The 24,644-nt window shown below is 34.5% G+C and overlaps 1 protein-coding gene across 24 annotated transcripts in view; it reads right to left on the bottom strand.

Annotated features, from left to right (window-relative positions):
- Positions 1 to 24,644, bottom strand: part of cadpsb (Ca2+-dependent activator protein for secretion b) — a 188,532-nt gene that overhangs the window by 126,390 nt on the left and 37,498 nt on the right. For all 24 annotated transcript variants that reach the window (XR_012408105.1, XR_012408106.1, XR_012408107.1 and 21 more), the window contains exon 2: positions 6,769 to 6,882. Coding sequence is in view for 16 of the 24 variants with exons in the window: in XM_068222029.2 (XP_068078130.1) it covers positions 6,769 to 6,882 (114 nt within the window). In the remaining 8 variants the exon portion in view is untranslated. The remainder of the gene's footprint in view (positions 1 to 6,768; positions 6,883 to 24,644) is intronic.

Here is a 24,644-nt window from a genome sequence, read left to right as displayed (position 1 = left end):
TAGTTCTTCATAGAAAAGGACTCTTCGTGTTTGATTTTCTTTTTTATATACACAATTATGCCATCAAACTGTTGTATAAACGCAATATTACACAAGTAGCAGTGCGATATGGCTGTATATAGTCACTGGTGAGACACTAAGGCATGCCTCCCAGTAATATCACATAGCAGTGCAATTTATTAGTATTAGTTTTTTACATTTATTTATTTATTTATACTGTATATATACACTCTCAGAAGGTACAGGAGCTGTCACTGGGGCAGGAGTTTGTACCTGAAGGGTTCATAATGGTACCTCAAAGGTACTTTTTAGGTATATTTGGGTACTAATATGCCCCTTTGAGGTACTAAGGTGGATTCTTTGGGTACAAATACCTATCTTTTGAAAAGATACCGCGCCAGTGACAGCTTCTGTACTTTTATTTCTTAGAGTCTAAATTTGTGATAAATGTCAAGACAACAAGATTTTTATTTTGCATAATTTTATTACATATTACATATTTACATATTTTAATAAGTTAATTAGATTTCAACTACATTTTTAAGTTTTACATATTAAACTTGATGTAATATTTTTAGTCAGTTTGATTGATGTAAGTTGAGACCTCCTGCCAATTTTAAGTTAAATTTTATTGTTTTTTTTTTTGGAATATTATAAAAATATATTCAACATAAGAAAAAAAATGTGCACTCTTCAAGCCATTTCATTGGACCTTTAAGGTGAAATAAGGTCATAAAACCAGGAAAATATGTCTGCCCATCAAAAAGTTTCATCTGGCTAACTTCAAAACATTCCCTGTGTTTTCAATCACTCCAATCTGCTGGAGGAAATTATGCCTCAGTGCTTTGCTTTAATATTCTATGCTGTGATAGATACAACATCATCTACATTGATATACGGCTGTAATATAACCGATGCCATTAAAGCCACGGAAAGAAATGGTAACTGTAAAATTTCACAGCTTTGAAATGATGGGATCACTGTGGGCAAAAACGTTGCAGTCCTGTGGGCTCCTTCTCTCGATCTGAATTATTCAGGAGATATTTCCTAATTCAACCCAGGCTAACAGCGGAGAACATTCATGGTTTTATTCTTCAGCCAAAGCGAAATGGCTATTGAGTTCCTCCTCCTTTCCTATTCGCAAAGTTTCAGATCTGCCTTTATAGAGGTGTGAGTAAAGCATGATTTATTATTTTCTCTACAATTGTAGAGTTGGCAGCTGCTTTTCTTTGTTCTGTTTAAAAGCCTTTCTATCGTACTCAGTTCAAGAAGACAAATAGAGCTTTAAATTGCTCTCTGGTCGCAATCCAAACTGCTGTTTTATCATGAGCATCTCTTTCCTGATTTGGAAATGAATAGTACACTCAACTGAAATATCGGACACAACATAAGTGTTTTCCTTCCAAAGATCATGTGTTATTTATGCAACTTTTTGAGAATTTGTTCATCAAAAAGAAACATTCTTTGTAAAAAGAGTTGTTACAGTAGGTTTTGGATTTAATGAATGATGAACTGGGTGGGGGTGTGTATCATTATATAATCTGATGTGTATCATTATATTTGATTCGTTCATTAGTTCTTGAGGTAATAAATCTGCTGCTTTCTCTGTCATTAATATTAATATTACATTATACACTGTTAAAGTCAGAATTATCAGCCCCCTGAATTATTAGGCCCCTGTTTATTTTTTCCGCAATTTCTATGTAATAGAGAGAAGATTTTTTCAACACATTTCTAAACATAATAGTTTTAATAACTCATTTCTAATAACTAATAATTTACTTTATCTTTGCCATGATGACGATAAATAATATTTTACTAGATATTTAAAGACACGTCTATAGTTAATTAGGTTAACTAGGCAGGTTAGGGTAATTAGGCAAGTTATTGCATAATGATGGTTTGTTCTGTAGGCTATCGCAAAAAAAAAATAGTTTTAAAGGGCTTATAATTTTGACCTTAAAATGCATTTTTAAAAAATTAAAAACTGCTTTTATTCTAGCCAAAATAAAACAAATCTGACTTTCTCCACAAGAAAAAAATATTATCAGACATACTGTAAAATTTTACTTGCTCTGTTAAAAATCATTTGGGAAATAATAAAAAAAGAAAGAAAAAAAAGAAAAAAATCAACAGGGGCTAATGATTCTGACTTCAACTGTATGTATATGTATACTGACATTACTGACATTGTGTTTGTTTTACTTGTAATGAAGTGGATGCAGACAAAATACTTGCGGATGCAAATGCAGTTTATTCGAATCAAGGTCGTGCAGGTGTCACAGTCACCAGTGATCTAGCCCATGTAGATCGCTGGAAAACTACCAATTTGCCAGCAAAAGAACTACGTGATCCAGTCATGCACCACACATACACCTGCCCTAGATTCTGTCTGATTTCAAACACTCACAGCTGATGCCGATCATAAACTGATTACGTGGACTAGAAAGTCAGCTCACAAACACACAGAAGTTGCTGAGTCTTGAAGCTTTACTGTGAGCATTTTCATTGCCTTACCTTGCCTTGCCTTGCCGTGTTTGATCCTTGCCTTGTTGGTTTGTTTGTTTGCGTTGTCTGCTGCCTGCCTTTTGACCATCTGCCTGTTTTATGACTATGACTCTGTATTTTCTACATACATCTGTTTACTCTTGATTGTGACCGTTACTTGCCTGAACCTCTCTGTATCTGCGTTCGGATCCTCACTCCCTGTCATCAGCGTCCACTTCACATTACAACAGGCAAGGGTCATGAACAGAAGCAAAACAACATCAAAAGGGTAATCCAAAAGGCGTAGTCAGTATACAGGCGAGAGGTCAGACAAGGTGGCAATGAATAAAAACGAGGAACAAGGCAAGGATCAAAACACAACCAGGAAAACACTTTGTAATGTTCGTACAGAAACAAGACTCTTTATAGTCCTTGTAATCAGTGTAAATGAGCAGCAGCTGTGTTTGTGTGTGAATGTCTAAATTATTGTCAGCTGCTGTAGGGGCTGATGAGTGCAGGGAGTTCTGGGAGTTGTAGTTCGTTCAGCAGTAATCTCCAATAGAAAAAACCCTGCTGGCGATTGCAACAAACTACGGGAAGTATGCTGTAGGAGTTGATGAGCGCAGGAAGTTCTGGGAGTTTTAGTTCGTTTAGCAGTGATCTCCAATAGAAAAAACTCTGCTGGCGATTGACACAAACTACAGAAAGTAATTGTCAGAAGTCACCACTGGCAATCACAACACTACTGTTTGTTATTTGCATGTTTGGTTTTCTTTTTAAGCAAAAACTAAATTTTACATTGTGATTATCGAATATATTTTTTTATTACTAATGGTAACTTTAATTTATTATTATGTATTATGCAAAATTATATAATAATAATAATAATAATAATAATAATAATAATTATTATTATTATTATTATTATTATTACTATATTATTATTATTATTATTATTATTATTATTATTATTGGTACTGTTTGTTGTTGTTGTTGTTGTTGTTGTTGTTGTTGTTGTTATAAGTAGTAGTATTGTTATTATTATTTATTATTATTGTTGTTAATATTATTATTGCTATTAGTATTATTATTATTACTTTTGTTGTTGTTGGTGTTATTATTATTGATGTTATTATTGTTGTTATTATTATTGTTATTGTTTGTGTTGTTGTTCATACTATTATAAGTAGTAGTATTGTTATTAATATTTATTATTATTATTGCTGTTAATATTATTATTGTTATTAGTATTATTATTACTATTGTTGTTGTAGTAGTTGTTATTATTATTATTGATGTTATTATTATTATTATCATTATTATTATTATTATAATTTTTGTTGTTGTTGTTATTATTGTTATTATTATTATTATTATTATTGCTATTATTATTGGTATTATTATTATTATTATTATTATTGTTGTTGTTGTTGTTGTTAATATTAATATTACTATTATTATTGGTATATTATTGGTATTATTATTGTTAATATTGTTGTTGTTGTTGTTGTTGTTGTTATTATTATTATTATTATTATTATTATTATTATATGTGATACAAATATAGATAAACATCTCAAATATATGCATGCATGGATGCGATTCATTTTAGCACAAATTTTTATTAAACGTTTGTATTATTTTATTATGACAATGAAGCCGTGAATTCTCCCAGTTGCCTGTTAAAACTGTGAACTGGGAGTTAACACTATCAAAAACAGCATTCTTATTATTTACAGTATTAGCTTACCTATTAATTCCTGCATATATTTAACCATTTCTCAATTAGCACTCATTTACACTGCAACACTCTTGAGTACCTCGAAACTGCTACTGGCTACAATATTCATTACATACAACAATGGCAATTAAACCCAAAGCATGTATTAATGATTTTATACACAAGGCAGCCTAAAGCATCACAGTAACCATGTTCAGCCATATTGCACAAGTAATTATCATGTATGGACGTCCAAGCCACAACAACAGCAATGTAGTGACCTTACTACAATACTTGAATCCATTACATGAGCAATCTCTTCACATAGTGAGAGTAAACACTTGTATTCAAGATGTGTTTTAGCTAAGGAGAGTTGTTCCCGAAGGGCTATTTAAGACTCTCATCTCTATGTTAATTCACTTACTAAGGCATGTCATAATCATCTGAATGTTTTGTATAATCTGCAGTGCGGTGACTGCAATTTAGACATGCAGTGCAATAGTCAGGTCGGTTTGCTATATTCATTGTTGTTTGCCATCATTAGTCTGAGTTAATCACCTAAAGGAGAGGTTAACATGGCACAACCTCAAATGGACAGAGACGCCAAATGCATTTTAATTTATTCAATGCACTACTAAAGGACAGTTTAATGAATTTACAGAATAATGGGTTGAGCAAACTCTTTAATTGTTTTTTGTTGCTTGTTCTACTTAAAGGGATGGTTCGCATAAAAATAAAAAATATACTTATCATGGTATTAAGTGGCCTTAATTACTATGTACTTACATTTAAATTATTAATTTAGTATAATGCACTTATTATGTACAAACATGTTTTTACGTTGTACAAAAAAATTATCTGCTTGTAATTACATCTGTAATTAATTAAATTGTTAATTACAGTTTACCCATCCCTTACCTAAACCCAAACCTAAACCTACCCATACCCCCAGACCCTGTATCCCCTTCAAGAGAACCAGAAGTGTTGTGCAATACTATATGAACAAAATAAGTATATTGCACTTATTTCCGGTGTAGGTACATCGTAAATGTCATGATCACCAGCGTTCTAGCCCTGACAGATCGCTGGAGAACAGTCACTGTCACCTGAACTACACATCTGCCACTAAAATGAACTACAACTCCCATCATGCACCTTAAACACACCAGTTCCAGATCACGCCTTATAACTCACACACAGCTGGAAGCTCATCATGGACTGATTAGTTGAACCATATATGTATCATAGTCTAGCCTTGCCATGTTTCCTGACCCTTGTTTTGTTCTGCGTTAATGTTGTTTGCCGCTTGTATCAACCTCTTTGCCTGTGATCTCGACTACACTTTTGGATTACCCTCATGCTAATGTTTGCTCCTGCTTTGACCATTGCCTACCTGACTAAGTTGTAAATAAACTTACCTCTCCTGTCAACCCAACGTTACAGTAATAAAGGTCACTTAATATATACTCAATCTAAAGTGGTTCCAAAGCTAATAGAGTATCTTCTTCGTTTGTTGCTGTTATTGAACATAAATGGAGATATATTGGATTTATAGATATATGTCGGAAATAGGTTGCCATTGACTTCCATATAGGGAAAAAATACTATGGAAGTCAATGATTACTGGTTTCCACCATCCTCAAAATATCTTCTTTTGTGTTTAAACAGGTTTGGAACAAGTGCTTTATGAGTAAATAATGAGTAAACAGTTTTTTAGAATTTACATTAAATTTATGTATTGCTAAAATTAAATTAGAAACTCAATAATATAATTATTAATTAATTAATTTGTATTGATAAAAATGTAAATGAACATAAAAATACAAAAATTGTTTCTGGAAAGTAATACTTGTTGGATATTTTAGGTACGATACAATTAGTTTGTGTTTAATGCTCAACAAAAGCTGCATTTATTTATTAATATTTAGATATTCTGCTCAATATTTATGTTTATCAAAACAGAAAAATAATCAAGATTTCTCAATGCATCTAAGCACAAATCAAATTGAAACTGTAGCATCATTACAATGGTTATTCATAGTTATTATTAATTATTATTATTCATTCTAGAGTATAAAGTATTACGTATGTTACCATAGCAAGTTGTTCAAATAAAAAGTAAATGATTAACATATATAAAAAAAATTACATTTGCAAAATAAAAACATCTCACATGGAAAGCACTGCTATTTTAGCTTTTCCAGTCATTAATTAATAATTCATTTATTCATTCATTCATTCATTATTCATTATTATTTACATTTGGATATATCTGGATTCCATTTTTTTTTCTGTACTCCAATTTAATGGTTAAATGTAATACTCTTTCCTCAAATGCTGATCTATTCCTGTCCAACCATAACTGAAATTGTGTGATTATTGCTTGATGTTTTCCTGTCAGTTCCATTATAGCAATAACCTACAGTCTTCTCCTGTCAAAATGTCTTAGTTAAACAATTATTTTTTTAGCCTATAAGGCCCTTGTGGTAGAAACTACAAAACAGGTAATTACTCGTGCAGCACAAGGACCAATTTCCATCATTCATTCGAAGATACTTCACCTCAAAATAGCTCTGAACGGCATTGATGAAGGCCTCATCCGCCACAATCTGTGTGTCTCCTTTCAGAAAAGACTCGAAGCGGTCCTTGGTCGTCTGCAGCTGCTGCTTGGTAATCTAAAGGAATAAATGAAAAATAGAAAATTCAGAACAAAACATTTCACACCACCAATGCATTCGTTTGTATTTATCACAGATGCACGATTATAATTGTTAGCTTTTTGAATCAGTGACTCAATCTCCACTGAATCTTTTCGCACACTCAGATCCAGAGTGGCTCAGGACTAAAGTAAATGAGATGGTTTTTTTTCAGAAATAAATGACAAAGCTAACTGCTGCGAGTTTCTTTTTTTCTTTTTTAGCAAGGGACGTTTAATACATCCTTGTTTTTCCTAAAACACTCCCACATGTACACAGTCTCTTCTCAAGTCTACGCTTAAAAATACTCTCTTCCTTCTTTAAGCGGAAAAAAACAAACAGAAAAACACCCACCTTCAAACTCAATAGCACACATTCTCTCTTTTCTCACAGTCAGACATTTCTCTCACACTCATGCTCTAATTTTAACTCACAGGAAATGTGTACGTAAATCCTTCAAATTATTTTGGAGATGTTGATTTTTCCATGCATAATATATCTTATTTCACTGCAAGCCCGTATATAAATGCTTTCTCCTCTCCTTCTCTGCCGATGTGATTCATCAGTCTCTCTGAATGTCATCAGGGCACAAGATGACAGAGTGACGAACGAGTAAGCAGCATAATGAGAGAAGTGTTGTGAAGGAGAAAAGGAGCAGGCCAATGTGTCTCCTTCTCCTCCTCCTCTTCACATAAAATACAAGAGCGAAGGCCTGACACTTACAGTGCCACTGTGTTTTATGGCAGTGCTTATCAAATGGTTTTGCGTCAGGACACTGAGTTGGCAATGAATGTAATGTGGCACCCTAACACCATGAAATTGTATATATATTTTTTTTTTTTTTACATGAAAGCAGATTGAAAAATAAAAAAAAATTTCTAATTGTATAGAATATATATTTAATTATATATTTATTATAATATATATATATATATATATATATATATATATAGTTTTTATAATAATAATAATAATATTATTATTATTGTTTTTATATTAATAATAATAATAATAATAATAATAATTATTATTATTATTATTATTATTATTATTATATTCTGTAAATTAATTATGGCATTTTCCTTATTTAATTTAAGTAAATGTTGTCATGTACAACATATTTTTCCGTATATTAACAATTGTCAACAACATTAAAAAGATGCCATGTTTTATATTCATCACTATATAATGTCCTAACTACACAAAATTCCAGCGACAAGGAATTTGGTTGTCTGCACCCAAAGTGACGTGGCACGGCATGGCAGAAACATTTAAATATTTAATGGTAAGATACCATTTAACAAAATGGTAAGGGTTATCTACTTAATAAAAGATTAATTGTGTTTATTTATATAATGAGAGTGTTATTTTACATTTGATTATTGAATTTATGTATCTCTATATTTTTAACATATATATTTATAATATTTTACAATTTATGCAGATGCACCCCCTTTAAAAAAATCACCCCAATCAATGTATAATTATGAAATTATTTCAAATATAGAGTGCAAAATATAGAATATAGATCTTGTGAAAAATATTTTCAAATCGGCAATAAATATTGCAGCGTCAGTTTTTCTAATATTGTGCAGCCCTAATATTAATCAATTCCTGGCCAACATTTTTTTCATTCTAAATGCAAATTGGTTTAATAAATTAAACCAAAAACAAAAGAGAGAATTGTCCTTGTCCTTGAAAAACAAAAACAAAAATATTGAAATAAACACAAGACTTTTGATTTTATATACACTTTTGTATATACATTTTTGATATATATATACACTGAAAACTGAAAAAAATAAGCTTTTGTTTTGTATGGTTTGTAGGAGTAGGACAATACTTGCAGAGATGCAACTATTTAAAATTATTGAGTGTTCAAAAAAAAAAAAATCATCTTTAAATCATATATGTAAAATGCTTAGAAATGCACATATTTTCCCCAATTTCTATTTAATGGAGACACATTTCAACACATTTCTAGATATAATTGTTTTAATAACTCATCTCTAATAACTGATTATTTTATCTTTGACATGATGACGTTAAATAATATTTTAATAGAAATACTATACAGCTTAAAGTGACATTTAAAGGCTGTACCAAGGTTAATTAGGTTAACTAGGCAGGTTAGGGTAATTAGGCAAGTTATTGTATAATGATGGTTTGTTCTGTAGGCTATTGAAACATATATAGCTTAAAGGGGCTATTAATATTGACCTTAAAATAGTGTTTTAAAAAAACTGCTTTTATTCTAGCCAAAATAAAACAAATAAGACTTTCTCCAGAAGAAAAAACATAATCAGACATACTTTGAAAATTTCCTTACTCTGTTAAACATAATTTGAAAAATATTTTAAAAAGAAAGAAAAAATTCAAAGGTGGGCTAATAATTTGGACTAAACTTTATATACAGTAAGAAAATACTGATCCTTATTTAATAGTGTAATGATTTTTGTCATAAAAGAAAAATCTGTCCAATAGCCAAAAAACACACCTATGCAACACTGCTATTAAAGGGTCATGACACCCCCCACTTTTGGTTCAGGTCTACCTCAGAATTTTTTTCAAAAGATGCATGGTAATGGGCGTGGAGCTCCGCGAGCAAAGGGTAGGAGTGGGCGTGGCCAGCAGGGGAGAAGGAGGGGAGTGAACAACTGTTGTCAGTTAGCTTACAAAATAAGACACAAACCGTGAGGAGACGCATGATTTTATAGTTTACAAAGTTAAAATGCAAAGAAATAAACAGTAATTTAATGCCCGGCTACATTTGTTATTCATAATTTCATATACAGATAACCACAATTTATATCATTATAAAGATAATCATGTTCATGTAAACACCATAAATGAGGACTTTTCCCTCAATCCCCGGATCTGAATCATAGGTCTGAATGCAGACTCAGTGCAGCAGGTCTCTTGCCCTGTCTTTTTTTAACCATTAGCCCTGTTGGTAATCTAGAGGATTTAGGCAAACACAGCAGCACAGCGATGTGACTTAATGTGAAAGAACTCCTGATAAAAGACAACGTCCGCCATTCTCAAATTCTCGTACTGCTCTCCCGACAAAAATACTTGATGGACACAAACAGCTTTGCTGTATCGGCCCTGACAGGATTGCGAGGAAAAACATGCAACAAACCCCGTGGATCATGGAAACAAGCACATCCGAGCCTTCACGAACAGCTAAATACTGTGTGCCGCGGGTCCTTGTCTCTCAGTTTGGGCTTGGCACTGGCAGGTCTACCTTGCCTTCAGAAAGCACGTGAGCTCATGAATAATTAAGAAGCAGGTTCTTCTCATTGGATAAGACAACTCCGCTATGAATAATAATGCAGTAATAATTGCAGTTAATTCCGTTGATTTTGATCCCGCCCCCAAAAATCATTTTAAACCCGGAAGATGAAATTAGCTGACAAAAGCTCAAAATTATCCAGTTTACCCCACTATTAAAGCCAACAGGTGCTAACATTGTCTTAACTGATGCTCAACACACACAAATCTGGTAAAATATTTTTAAAAAACAGTACTCAAGGATTTCGTGAACCTTTAAGATTCAGACTTCACATTTAACATCTTTTCAACATAAACTTTTTATATGAACTCCCCTAAAAATGATAAATTATGGCATGATGACAGGCTGAACAGGAAAATAGACATTTCTATAAGTACATAAAGAGCAAAATGTGATTTACCAGCCTAACACATGGACTGCAAACACTGAGTCGAGTGCACAGCCATTAAATGCATAAACACCTCAATTAAAATTCAGTGCCATTAACGACACAACAGCAACTCACATCACAAAACACAGTGTTCTACATAAACCATCCATGTTAAACACAGTTAATGAAGCCCGACTTGTGCTTTCCTTCATTTGACCACACAACAATTAACATCAACAAGGTTTATGATGTTCAGTTTTTATATGTATTCAATTTGTATTTTTAAATAAAAGAGGTAACATTAATTTCGCCATTTGCATTTAAAAGTGCTGGGAATGTATTTCCTTCACGGCCTTAGCTGCTATGCTCTCTCATATCCCTGCATTCTTTTTGCTCACATAATAAAATAAACTCAAATCAATATTTCAGTACTTTTTATTTATTCATTTGGAAAGTACCAGTGCAATAAGCAGAACAGATTAGAGCGAACAAGTCATTATCACAAAATATAAACCCCCTCCTCTCATAAACCCCTGTATTATAGTATACACTCACTGCCACTTTATTAGGTACAACTGCTCGTTAAGGCAAATTTCTAATCAGCCAATCACATGGCAGCAACTCAATGCATTTAGACATGTAGACTGGTCAAGATGATCTGCTGCCGTTCAAACTAAGCATCAGAATGGGAAAGAAAAGTGATTCAAGTGACTTTGAATGTGGCATGGTTGGGCTGGTATAAGTATTTTAGAAACTGCTGATCACCTGGGATTTTCATGCACAAGCATCTCTAGGGTTTAAAGAAATATCCAGTGAGCAGCAATTCTGTGGGCACAAATGCCTTGCTGATGCCAGAGGTCAGATGAGAAAAGCCAGACTGGTTCGAGCTGATAGAAAGGCAACAGTAACTCAAATAACCACTTATTACAAATAAGGTATGCAGAAAAGCATCTCTGAATGCACAACACATCCAACCTTGAGCCAGATGGGCTACAGCAGCAAAAGACCACACCGGGTGCTACTCCTTTCAGCTAAGAACAGAAAACTGAGGCAACAATTAGCACAGGCTCACCAAAATTGTACAATAGAATATTGGAAAAACATTGCATGGTTTGATGAGTCTCGATTTCTGCTGCGACAATCGAATGGTAGGGTCAGAGTTTGGCCACAGCCTACCTAAGTATTGTTGCTGATCATATCTATCCCTTTATGACCACAGTGTACCCATCTTCTGATGGCTACTTCCAGCAGGACAACACGCCATGTCATAAAGCACCAATCATCTTAGACTGGTTTCTTGAGTTCAATGTACTCAAATGGCCTCCACAGTCACCAGAACTCAATCCAATAGAGCATCTTTTGAATGTGGTGAAACGGGAGATTCCATGATGTGCAGCCGACAAATCTGCAGCAACAGTGTGATGCGATCATGTCAATAGGGACCAAAATCTCTAAGGAATATTTCCAGTACCTTGTTGAATCTATGCCTCGAAGGATTAAGGCAGTCCTAAAGGCAAAAGGGAGCCCAACCTGGTACTAGTAAGGTGTACCTAATAAAGTGGCCGGTAAGTGTATGACACCAAATACTTTTCAATACATTATTATTATACAATTTAAATACAAAAAGCATGCATGCATTATTTCTGTTTGTGCAAAATTGAGTATTTTTGAAATCTAATTATCTATTCATAGTATATGTTGCAATAAAAATACCAGTGTACATTATCCTTTACATGCATTACGCTTATCTATATCACAAAGCATGCATGCATTATTTCTATTTATGCATCACAGCCAGTGAAATGCATTCTTATATATACATTTAATTTTTTTCCCAGCAGCTTATGTCACGTTTTTATCATCATCATCATCATCATCTCATTCAAAAGTGCTTCATTGCTCGGTCATGCATATGGGGGCTCGCTTAAGCAAATGTTAGTTTAACAAGATGTTACAGCGCCATTCCTCTTGAAGCCACCAGTGTGACAAAATCTAAAGGAAAGCGGGTTTTCTGTGTGCATGTGTGTAGGAGGAAGGTGGAAAAGTACAAAGTAGCATGTGCCTGTGAGGCATCGCCGCACCATCTGTGTGTTCATCTCTCGCTACTGTCCTCTCTCCTTCACAGTTGACTTTATCTGCCTTCTGAACTGTCTGTACAGAGAATACTAGAACCCTCAAGAACAGCTTGCAGCCCTCAATATTTCAGACTATGCTTTTCTCTGTGTTATTTCAGAATAGTTTATTTTTTTCTGAGGGCCAAGAACACAAGGATTTTTTTCTGAGGGCACACATGGGTTGATTTAATTAAATTAAATTTAATTAATTTTCATTTCTATAGAAATTTTACTATGTAGATTGTGTCAAAGCAGCTTAACAGAAACTTTGATTGATGGTACTTCCTTACTTGCCATATGGTAAACAATATATAAATTAATGATTTTAATAATACATATTTTTAGTTTTCTTTTTGTTTTTTGTTGGATTTATGGGTAAAATATATTTTAAATACAGTATATGCTACTTCTCAACCTTTCTGGTTCTGTCCTTTGTTATTTACATGTTGGTCAAACACATTTGATTGGTATTCTAAGGCATATAGTAAATCTTTACTACCTGATGCAGAACTTGCTATTTTCAGACATTCACAACACATTTCTCATCTTCCAGTCGGACTCCAGCAGTCTTTGTCTTTAGGTGTGATTACGATTAAAAGGCTTGTGCTCTAGCATTGGAAGTCATCTTCCCCCCCTTCATTTCAAATGTGGATTGCAGACATGATTTCGGTAAAACAGATAGAAAGACTGAGATTTCTGAGGACTCATTCCATCAAAAATTATTTAATTATTTCTCAAATATCTAGATAAACAAACCAGCCACTTCAGCTCTGTGGATTCTTCATTCTCCGGGGACTTCATATATCTATTTTATTTATTTTTATTACTTTCTTTATTTTACTTTATGTTGTCATTGTTGTTTTACAGCCGCAACCCATCACTGGGAAACATCCAAACACACTCATACACTACAGTCAATTTAGCATACCCAATTTTTTTTTCAACTTTTTAATAACCAAATATATTTAAAGTTGCATTGCTATAATAGTTTACAGAAGCAGAACATGTCCAGAGAAATATTTTGAGGAATGTCCTTTATTCTTGAAAGTATTCAACATCAAATAAGGTTTGTCTTCTAATGTTACAGTATGTTAATGTATTTTTTATAATTTCAAACATATTTAAATGCTTTTTAATATTGTTTTAAATGTATTTTTTTTATATTCCAAAAATAAATATTATTTTTATAGAATAAATGATATCCGTTTCAGCATTACTCAACTGTTTCTCATTATTTTTATCAACTATGATTATTTGATTATTTGAATGAGTATTTAACTTTGAATTGATTTTAACTAGTGAATAAGTTAAATTCACTGCTTTATGTAAGAATGTTCAGTGTCCTTGCTCCTGTCTTTGTCGGTCTATTATTTTAACTTTGTTTCCAAGAGAGACACAACCCAGGTCATAGGTCATGGAGATCTCCCTCTCTCCCTTTTTTAAGTGGGATTACTGATGCTGAGGAGGGGGAAACAACTGTTTCTATTTGTCATGATATTGTCTACAGCAAGCAGTGGTGGAAAGAGTACTGAAAAAGCATACTTAAGAAAAAGTTCCATTACTTGCCTAAATATGTAGTGTGAGTAGAGTAAAAGTACCTGTTGTAAATTTTACTCAAAGTAGGAGTAAAAAGTTGCTCTTTTAAAAGTACTCATGAGTAGTGAGTAGTGAGTATTATGCTGTAAAAAGTTATTGCATTTACATGTAATTTGTGGGTATGTGTGTAAACGTAACATTCTGTAGTGCATTTAGTTATTGCCCAGCAGGCACACAATGTTACAAGGCGTTAATATTAGGTTAGATTTAGGTTGTGTTGTCAGGTGACCAAAATTCAATGTCTAGCCAGCGTCCAATGACAACATTATTTTGATGTCCAATAATGACATCAAATGACATTGATATTTGGTTGATTTTAGGTTGTTAGAAAGTGACCAAAATCCAATGTCGAGCCAACATCTTAAACCAGGGATCACCAAACTTGTTCCCGGAGGGCCGTTGTCCTGCAGATTTTAACTCCAACCCTAATCAAACACACCTGAACTAGATAATCAAGGACTTACTAGGTATACTAGAAACACACAGGCAGGTGAGTTGAGGCAAGTTGGAGCTAAACCCTGCAGGGACACCGGCCCTCTAGGACCGAGATTGATGACCCCTGGCTTAAACCAACATCATACTGATGTCAAATACTGACATTTATTCATCAGGTATGGCACCCAAAATTCAAAATCTGATAGGTGTCATGGTGGTAATGTCAAGCTGCAACATCATTAGACGTTGATATTTGGTTGGTTTTAGGTTGGACGTTGGACAATGACATCGGGTGGACGTTGAGTTTGATGAAAACTGATTGATTGTTTTCAATCTCATACAATCTCAATCTCATACTAGGCTGTCTAGAAACATCTATGCAGGTTTGTTGAGGCAAGTTGGAGCTAAAATCTGCAGGACATCGGCCCTCCGGGACTGCGTTTGGGCATCCCAGACCTAAACAGTCTCTGGGTCAATGTGTGTAAAGATTTTGAACATCTTCTTGGACACTTAATGCTTCCAAACAGTTTACTGCAATGTAAAGTGCACATGTCTTGAAGTAGTTCATTATAATGCAATTTACCTTCTGTGTGTGATTTGATTGGACAGGAATTACAGGACTGATTTTTCTAATTCCCATTAACAAGAAAAAATATAGTGGTAACTGCAGGTTGAAGGAAAGTAGTGAGAGTAAAAGTACAGATACTGCACCAAAAAGTAAAAGTACACATTTATAAAACTACTTAGTAAATTACAATTTCTGAGAAAAACTACTCAATTACAGTAACTTGAGTATTTGTAATTAGTTACTTTACACCACTGACAGCAAGTTAGCTGTTTTTGTTGTTAATTCTTTTAAAAGTAATTCCTTTGCTAGATAGACTTTGTGTGTAATGAGAATATTGAAGCCGAATGTTGATTTAATCAGTTTGAACCAGTTTGATAAGACAGCTGAACGTTCGACAGACAACCTTGAGTTTCTACAACAAATTGTCTTTTGCGTCTATGTACGCATCCATGGTTTAGCTTTTCACAGGTCAGAGATCAGCTCTTCATAGTTTAGGGTCGGCCTGACCCCCAAAAACCATGCCGCCATCCAAATCTGGAGTTTATACATATATATATATATATATATATATATATATATATATATATATATATATATATATATATATATATATATATATATATATATATATATATATATATATATATATCAATATTTCATTGATAAACACCTTTGGAATTGTCTATTTTTTGTGTAACCAATGAGAACTGTTTACCTGGATCCCAACCTTAATGGACATGTGTAAAGAGTATAATTGTATTGTAAGCAGAGCGGCCTAGTTGAAGCTGGCTTCTGTTGATGAAACTGCAAACTATCTTCAGTAAACTTAATTTATTTAATTGAATCTCTGACTCCGGCTCTTCTTTATCTGACAGACTGGTCATTCTTTGGGTTAAAACTGTATACCATCCTTACAATTTTCTTTGAAAATGATTACAAATATATCTTAAAGGCTTTTGTTATTTTTTCATAAATATTTTTTAAATCACACAAAACAATTAAATGTGCATTCATAGAAAACATATTTATCACAACATTATTTAGCAATATGTGGCTCTTTTTGGATTTTCGGAAGCTACAGAAGTTAAAAATATAAAACAGGAAATGCATTGGGACCATTGTTATTGTTTACATGCCTTAAAATGGTTTATAGAGTGTTTGACAGCGCTCTAAGTGATATGAATATGTATCTATAACATTCATATATGATGAAGACAAAAGTGATTAACGGCCTGGTTTTGCTTCCTGTGTTGACATATTTCATGCCGGAGCAGGAAGCTGAAAACAAGGTGCACATCAAAGAGAGAGAACATTGTTTGTGAAGAGAAAAAAATTATGAATTTTAAATGCATCAGGCCTTTAGATGTTATGGAGTAGATTAACATCTATTGCCTCGAAAAACAGCAGGCAAAAATGACATACTTGCCTACTATATAATGAATGTAAAAACAGTGCAGTAAGTGGGCCAAGCTGAATGACAACACTCATATTATATGAAAAACAGACTGGTGAAGCACACAGATGAAGCTGAAGTACACATCCAAAGGGAACTATTTCTACATATATTGACTATAGACCACAAGAGAGGATTTTTGAATGGAAATGAAAAAAAAAAACTGCATCGAACATCTAAGTTTGAAATAGGGCTGCCAATTAATCAAAAAAGATTGCAATCTCGATTCGACCCTACACATGATCTTAATTCAGCATCTCTACGATTCAGCTAATTCTATTTTCAAGGTTAGGAGAGAAACATAAAAGCAATCCGCACATGTCTTCACATTTTATATTGGTTGCTCAGCAGCATGGACACCTCCAAATGGTGTTGAAAGTGTCACATACTGTGTCACCATATAATAAGGTATAATTCACCCCAAAATGTCATTTTTGTCCTAATGTAATGATATGTTGGTGGCCGTGAAATCCCACGTGTGCTGAAACACTGTTTGTTTACTACTGAGAGGACAATTTAGTCTACTTTAGTAAACAGAACCTGCACAGGCTGTGAATAACAGGTAATAAAGTTTTAAATAACGTTCAGATTGTTGCACAGAGCGATTGTTTGGGAGCCATGAGGGAAGTATGATTTACATGTATGTTTTTTTCTCAAAGGATGGCAGCCATGACATGAGCACTCTCTGCAGTGAAAGTGAAACCAGAAGTGCACACATCATTTAAATGATCAGATCCTATTTTAGAGTTATAATTATGACAAGCATTTGATGTTTTTTTTTTCTTTAAGAATTCACACTTCACGCTGATGATTGGATATAAAGCTTGTTTGGATTGCTGTGCCGGGTCAGAGCCCTAAGCTCATAAGATCTGAGCCCGGGGCTCCCTCCCATTTGCAAGGCGAAAGGGGAGTTTGAGCTCAGGTAGATCTCAAGAACTCCCCTGCTGTAGTAGCTAATGAACAGATGGTGATTGCTCTTAAGAGATAACTACTTACTAGGAGCATGTCTGTGGTGACGATTTGGATAAGTCAATTAACTTAAGTTGAATATTTTTGGACGGTGGTAGGAAACTGGGGAACCCGGGGGGCAACCCGTGTGAGCACGGGGAAAGCATGTAAACTCCACACAAAAACGATGGCTGGCTTGGTGAGGACTAGAACCAGTGGCGTTCTTGCTGTGAGGCAACAGTGCTAACCACTGGGCCACCGCAACCCCCTAACCTCACCCGATCTAGGAAAGGAGGAAGAGTAGGGGTGGAGGGGGGGATTCTTCAAAACGAAGATGGCTGTCATATGGAACCTAGGGTATTTATAGTGGCTTAGGAATTGCCTGATTGGTGAATCACAAATTGAATAATGCTGGGCCAGCTGCAAGCAATCATAAGCACTTGATCCTCTTGAAATTAGTTTATAAATACTTCACATAAAAACTTCACATAGCGAGCACAAAGCGTTGTGCATGAAAATAAATGTTTACTGGGTCAGTATAACTACGCTAGTAGGGGGATTCTTTAAAACGAAGATGACTGAAGTGAAAAACTCTAGTTATTTTCCGTAAGTCAGTATTTATCTGATTGGCGCAATATGCAGAGCTGATGTGGGACCAGACATGCTCAATCATAAGCATGTGATCCTCTCGAAATTAGTTTAAAAATAAACGCACATCATGATCTTGATTTTAAGCAAAAACAAATCACGATTTTCATTTTAGCCAGAATCGTGCAGCCCTGGTTTGAAACTAGAATAGGTTATAAATTATAAAACAAACTTAATTCTAACTAGTAGTTCCCCATGGGTTTTTATCAAAACAATAACTCTATGATTAATATAATTCAACAAAAAAACATTAATAATAGCATAATTATTTTTGAAATTCTTCATTATGATAATATATTTAATGAAATACTTTAATAATTCAACAATGTTTTCAATAATTATTTTTTATGATTTGATTCATTAAATAATAAAATATAAATAATAACAAAAAATCCAATAGAAAGCATTTCTTTTATTTTTATTTTTATTTTCTTTTATTTTTGAGATTACAAATCTCACATTTCCAAGTCACCGACCACTTGCAGGTGTGGCAAAATGTTGATTTTGGCTCCAGCTGCATGTATTATGTTCTAACTGCATTGTAAAAGTGTGTGAACGCAATGCAGATCATCACCATTCTATCTGAATTATTACATTAGGCTGTAGAGTAGGACGATTTCTCTCCATTGGGCATCAAGACGCAGGAGTGACCAACAGCCATCAGCAGTTTAATGGTACCTCCACCCCCATCCCTGAATCCCCATTTATTCCCTCCGGATCCCTCTTATCATGATTGCCCTGTAACAGCCTGATTCATTTACACACACTGCGGAGGAGTCGAACACATTCTTCAACCTCCACACGTCACTACCCAGGAAGAATGCAAGTGAACACATTTGCAATGCACTTTGAGAGAAGCTAAATGGTAGCCCACATATAAAGGAGGAATAAAAACATTTGAATCAACTGATATTGAACATTTGTGGTAAAAAAAAAAAAATCATTTTGAAAAAGAATAAGCAAATGCTGCACTATATTATACAAGCATGCACAACAAACCTAGAATTTAAAAAAATGCATTTTTAAACTTCTCCAGCAATCAAACAAAAATTTTTGGGGTGATATGTTAGTTGAGAGTTTATCTGTAAGCTAGAGTGATTCAAAACAAATACAAAATTCCCATTTACAAACATTACAAACTTACTTTGCAATCTCATGACACTGACTGTGTTTACATGGACATCAGCAATCAAATTATTTGCCTTAATCTGAATAAGACAATAATATGATTAAGGTGTTTACATGAGAATGTTGTTTAATGGAGTTTGATAAAGCACGGTGTATGAGAAAAAAAAAAACTCATGATGCAGGTGTCTGTGGTCGTTCACTGAATATAGGTGCAGAGAATAGTGTCAAACAGCCATTTTAGTACAGACTATCCTATTGCAAAATATGGCGAAAATCCTATACGACGGTAATAGTTTGACTAAGGTGTTTACATGTCAGTACTCCACATGCTTTAATTAGATTTGTGTTTAGTTCAATTATATCTTTAGTCGAACTAAGGTAATCAAAAATCGCTGTTTTCATGGTACACTCTAAATTTAAACCATTAAAATTTAAATAAAACTGTACAAACGAACAAAAGACAACAAAACCTTGTTTACTAACAAGGATAGTGGTGTAACGGATCACAAATGTATGCTAATATAAACTGTTATCCCAGTGCCGTGTTATTTGAGTGTTTGTAACTTTGTTACTAACTGAAAAGGATAAAAACGAATATCCTTGAACAAGCGCAAATTTAAATGCAGCACATCTAAGGATCAATAAACTTATGCATATCTTCATTATCATTTCTAACTTGTATTGCGAGGGTGCTTGCATTGAAATCTCGATGATTTGATGATAAAGTGTGCAGCTACACTGATTGCATGAATGCAGGCTAAAACACCTTTAATAGTCTAAGAAAGCATTTAGGTGCCACCACAACTTCTTCCTTTATCATTAAATTTTACAGAAAACTCAAAATGCTTACATACATGTGATTTGAAGGATAGGAGAGGTGATTTATCTGTGATCCTTACAAATTTAGGACTAATTAAGAAGTCAAAAAAGTTATTAATCCACAGGTCACATGTGTTCTGAACTGTGGGTTGTGATTCATTAGACCCGTAGTAAAGAGTACATATAGGAAGTAACAATGTGCAGTCGGTGATCAATTAGTGCAATGTTTATTTAGAATTTTCCAAATGTGCAAGATTTGTCTCGGGTTTGATTGTAATTAGAAGCAAATCCACACTTTGCAGATGAAGTATTAGCCAACACTTGCAGCCCAGGATCATTCTGAAAATGTACCGCTATATACACTTCTGAAGAGTGCCAAACACATCCCAGGAGCTAGGTTGTTTTGCAGTTTTTGTTTTCGTGAATCCACCAGAGGCCGCTGTGTACATTTTTTCAGATCTCAAATTTCTCGTGCAAGTGCCATTCGTGCCTGTTGTTCTCGCATAAATCCATCAATGGCCGCTGAGTGACTGACTGAGTGATCGACTGACCCACCCTCCTCCTTTCCTAAACCCAACCAATAGTGTTTTCAAAAGCACCGATTGACCCGCCCACCCACTTCCCTAACCCCATCCGACAGTTTTAAAAAGCATTCCAGAAAAAGAAAAGCCCTAGCCTGATTTTTACCACGTTTTCAGATTTTACCACATTCTAACCCTGTTATTTACTTGTTTATATTTTTTTTTTGGCTTCTGTTTTTGTCTTAACTGCTTTCTGGAACTTTTCTTCCCCTGTCGTTAATCCCTGTTGTTGTACTGTACTCCTTTTTGCATCTCAAGTCCGGTAACATACATGGCGAGCTAACAGGACAAACTGGTAACAGTGGGAAAGCCGTCCATACGAAGGTAAACAGCTAGCTGGAAATTGTGAAAATGCAGCCATACATAACTCTGTCTACATAATTTGTAATCTCCAGAAACGTATATAGGGCTACGTTTTCAGAATGAGCCTATGTTGAACACTTGAGCAACAACAACACAACCACTTAGTCTTCCAATGTTGTGTTTTGTTTGTGCTTGCCATTAATCTACACCTCCTCAACACGTACCACACTACACATGATGTCACAAAAATGAACAAACCAACTAACAGTCCATAAATCACAAAAAGTTTCCCATTTTTGGCTGAAAATGTTAGTGTTAATGACACTACCAAGCACTCATTCATCTCTCCTCAGATCTTCTGACCAATCAAATGCTCTCTAGCATCTGAAGTGTCCCTCCCACTTCAAACATAGGTCACTATTCACATGTGACTGAGCATTTATTTAAGCACAAACCTAAACATTTGCATATATAAGGTACTAGTAACTGGTAGCTAACAGTATTGATCTGATCTCCTACATGTCTATTAGTCGTAACAATGTGAGGAGGAAACGCTGAAACACATTGTGCAAATGTAAACTCACCTAGTGCATCTAAAGCAAACACTCTAATTAAAACCTAGAATAAGAACAGGCTAACAAGAAACAATATATCTAGCCCCAGCATCCCATTTTAAAAGGAAATACGTCAACACACGATGGAAAACCGCAATTGTCGAGTGATTTCTCCATTGAGCAATTTGCCAGAATCACTTAACAAGACAGAAATAAAAGATGGCTCATCTGGGACTGAACTTTGTTGACTTGCTGTCTTTTTTCCAGCTTTAGCTAATCAGACTCCAGACACTTTTTCTTTGGAAACACTATCTATAACGGTGTTTTACTCTAGCCTCACCTGATGAATCCATGCTATAACGTTATCATTTCGGCAGCCGTGTCTTATTTATAGAGTCATTTGCATTCCATTTGTGCAAAAAACAACAGTGCACATTTTCTTTTGTGTGAATGAAGAAACGACAGAAGAAAGTGAGGCAGTGTTTGAGTGTGTGCATGTGCACATTCAGCAGCAGACTGCAGAGTCGTTAGTAATTATGATAATTGCATGAGTGCAGCAGCTTTTGCTGTGGGCCAGAAATGATGCATGAGAGAGAGAGAGAGGGGTGGGGGGGCAGGAAATATGGATGAGCGATTTCAATGTTACTCCACAGAGAGGAAAGTATCACGCTTGCATCCAATCGCATATATTTTAATTATTTTTGTAAAAGAACTCCAATTACACCTAATTAAATTTTAAGTTATGACAACGTTAATTTGTTTTTGGGTTTCAATTTCCAGGATAGAACTCAGGAGCCCAAAATTGGGGTGAGGAGATAATGAAAAAACATGTTGCGTAACGCAATGGTGGTGTTTAAAAATGAAGGTGTTTGCCAAATTCACACCCAGACATCTAAATGAAATGGAACAAGGGGCTAATTTTAAATGCAACACACAAACATCCAAACTCAATATAGCACTCTAGTCGTAATCATTTTTTGGGTACATTATGTGCACTTTAAATGGATTATCCCACTTGCTTTTAAAGTTTGCCTGAGATAAAGACATGAATAAATTAGATAAATGCATTTAGATTTTGCCAAGTTTCTCTGTGCTAAATTCAGGAATAGTTATTCAAAACAAGACAATAATTGTTCAGTTCTTGAAGGTTCAGGAAAACCCCGAGTACTTTTTCTGATTTTTTTAAAGATTTGTGAGTGTTGAGCATCAAATAAGACAACGTTAGCCCATGTTAGCTTTAATCATGGATAAACCCGCAAGCATGCACGGCATGCAGTATTTAGCTGTTCACGAAGGGTTGTATTTGTTTGTTTCCATGATCCACAGGGTTTGTTGCATGGCTTTCACTGTGAACATGTCAGGGCCGATACAGCCAAGCCTTTGGTTTGCAGCAAGCATTTTTTTGTTGAGCTGTATGAGAATTGGGGAATGGCGGTCTTTTGTCAGTTGAGTTTGTTACCATTCAGACACATCACCTATCCGTGCTGCGGTGTTCGCACATGTTTAAAATCCTCCAGATTACAGGCAGGGTTATTGGTTGAAATAGATAGAGCAAGAGACCTGCTGCACTGCTCCACTGTGTCTGCATTCAGAACTGGGGATGAGGAGGAGAGAAGTCCTCCTCATTTATAGTGTTTTTGTATACATGATTATCTTTATAATGATATAACAAATTGTGGTTATGTGTATATGAAAATACGAATAACATATGCAGCAGGGCATTGAATTACTGTTTATTTCTTTGCATTTTAACCTCTAAAATCATGCGTCTCCTCACAGTGCCTGTCTCATTTTGTGAGCCAACTGACAATGGTTGTTTGCTCCCCTCTTTTTTCCCCTGCTCTGCCGGCCACACCCACTCCTCCCTCTGCTCACAGCTCTCCTTGCCCATTATGAAGCATTTTTTTAAGAATTCTGAGAGGAGAATTATTTTTTGTAAAAAAAAAAAACTAAAAAAAAATAATATTATGATTATATTAGTATAAGTATTAGAGAAAGTTATCATTTAACAATATGCTAATTTAATCCTCAGGAAATTCTTAAACTATTAAATTATTATTAAGAATATTTTGCTGAAACCTTTTTTTTTCCCGGACTCTTTGAATAAAGTAAAATTTAAAAGTTCAGCACTTATTTAAACTGGATTTTTTCAACAGTGTTAAAGTCGTTTGATGAACATGATGTATTTGATGAATTTACCAATATGAGGTCATATGATGAACTTATTAGATATTCAGATTGCATGTTCTCCCCATGTTGGAGTGTGTTTCCTCCTGATGTTTTCCCCTATAGTCCTATGACATGCGGTGTAGGTGAATTGGATGATTTAAATTGGTGTATGAGTGTATGTGTGAATATATGGGTGTTTCCTAGTTCTGGATTTGGGCTGGAAGGGCATCCGCTGTGTAAAACATATGCTAGAATAGTTGGCAGTTAATTTCGCTGTGGCGACCCCTGATAAACAAGAGACTAAGCTGAAGGAAAATGAATCAATGAAAATCTGAATGGTTTTCTACATTACTTTAATGTCTTCAAAGTGCATGTGCTACCTTTTCCAAGCTTTCTGCCACTATTCATCCTTGTTGTCGTGAAAAAATAGGGTAAAAATGTGTTTCTTTAAGAAGCATGTGTTATCACACTGCAAATGTGACAGGAATTGAGTATAGTCATTTTCACTTTCCCCCTATTTGTTATTTTTAGATTCATTCATTTTACTTTGGCTTAGTCCTGTTATTCATCAGGGGTCATCACAGCGGAATGAACCGGCAACTTATCCAGCATATGTTTTACATAGTGGATGCCCTTCCAGCTTTAACCCAGTACTGGGAAATTTTAGAAATATCACTTTAATATAATATAGAATATTGGTCATATTTCAAAATAATGACATAACACATACGCTTTATTACACAATCAAATATCTATTACA

The sequence above is a fragment of the Danio rerio genome, chromosome 6 (genome assembly GCF_049306965.1).
Source record: "Danio rerio strain Tuebingen ecotype United States chromosome 6, GRCz12tu, whole genome shotgun sequence".
Classification (NCBI taxonomy): domain Eukaryota; kingdom Metazoa; phylum Chordata; class Actinopteri; order Cypriniformes; family Danionidae; genus Danio; species Danio rerio.
This window is presented reverse-complemented; position numbering and strand designations above follow the sequence as displayed.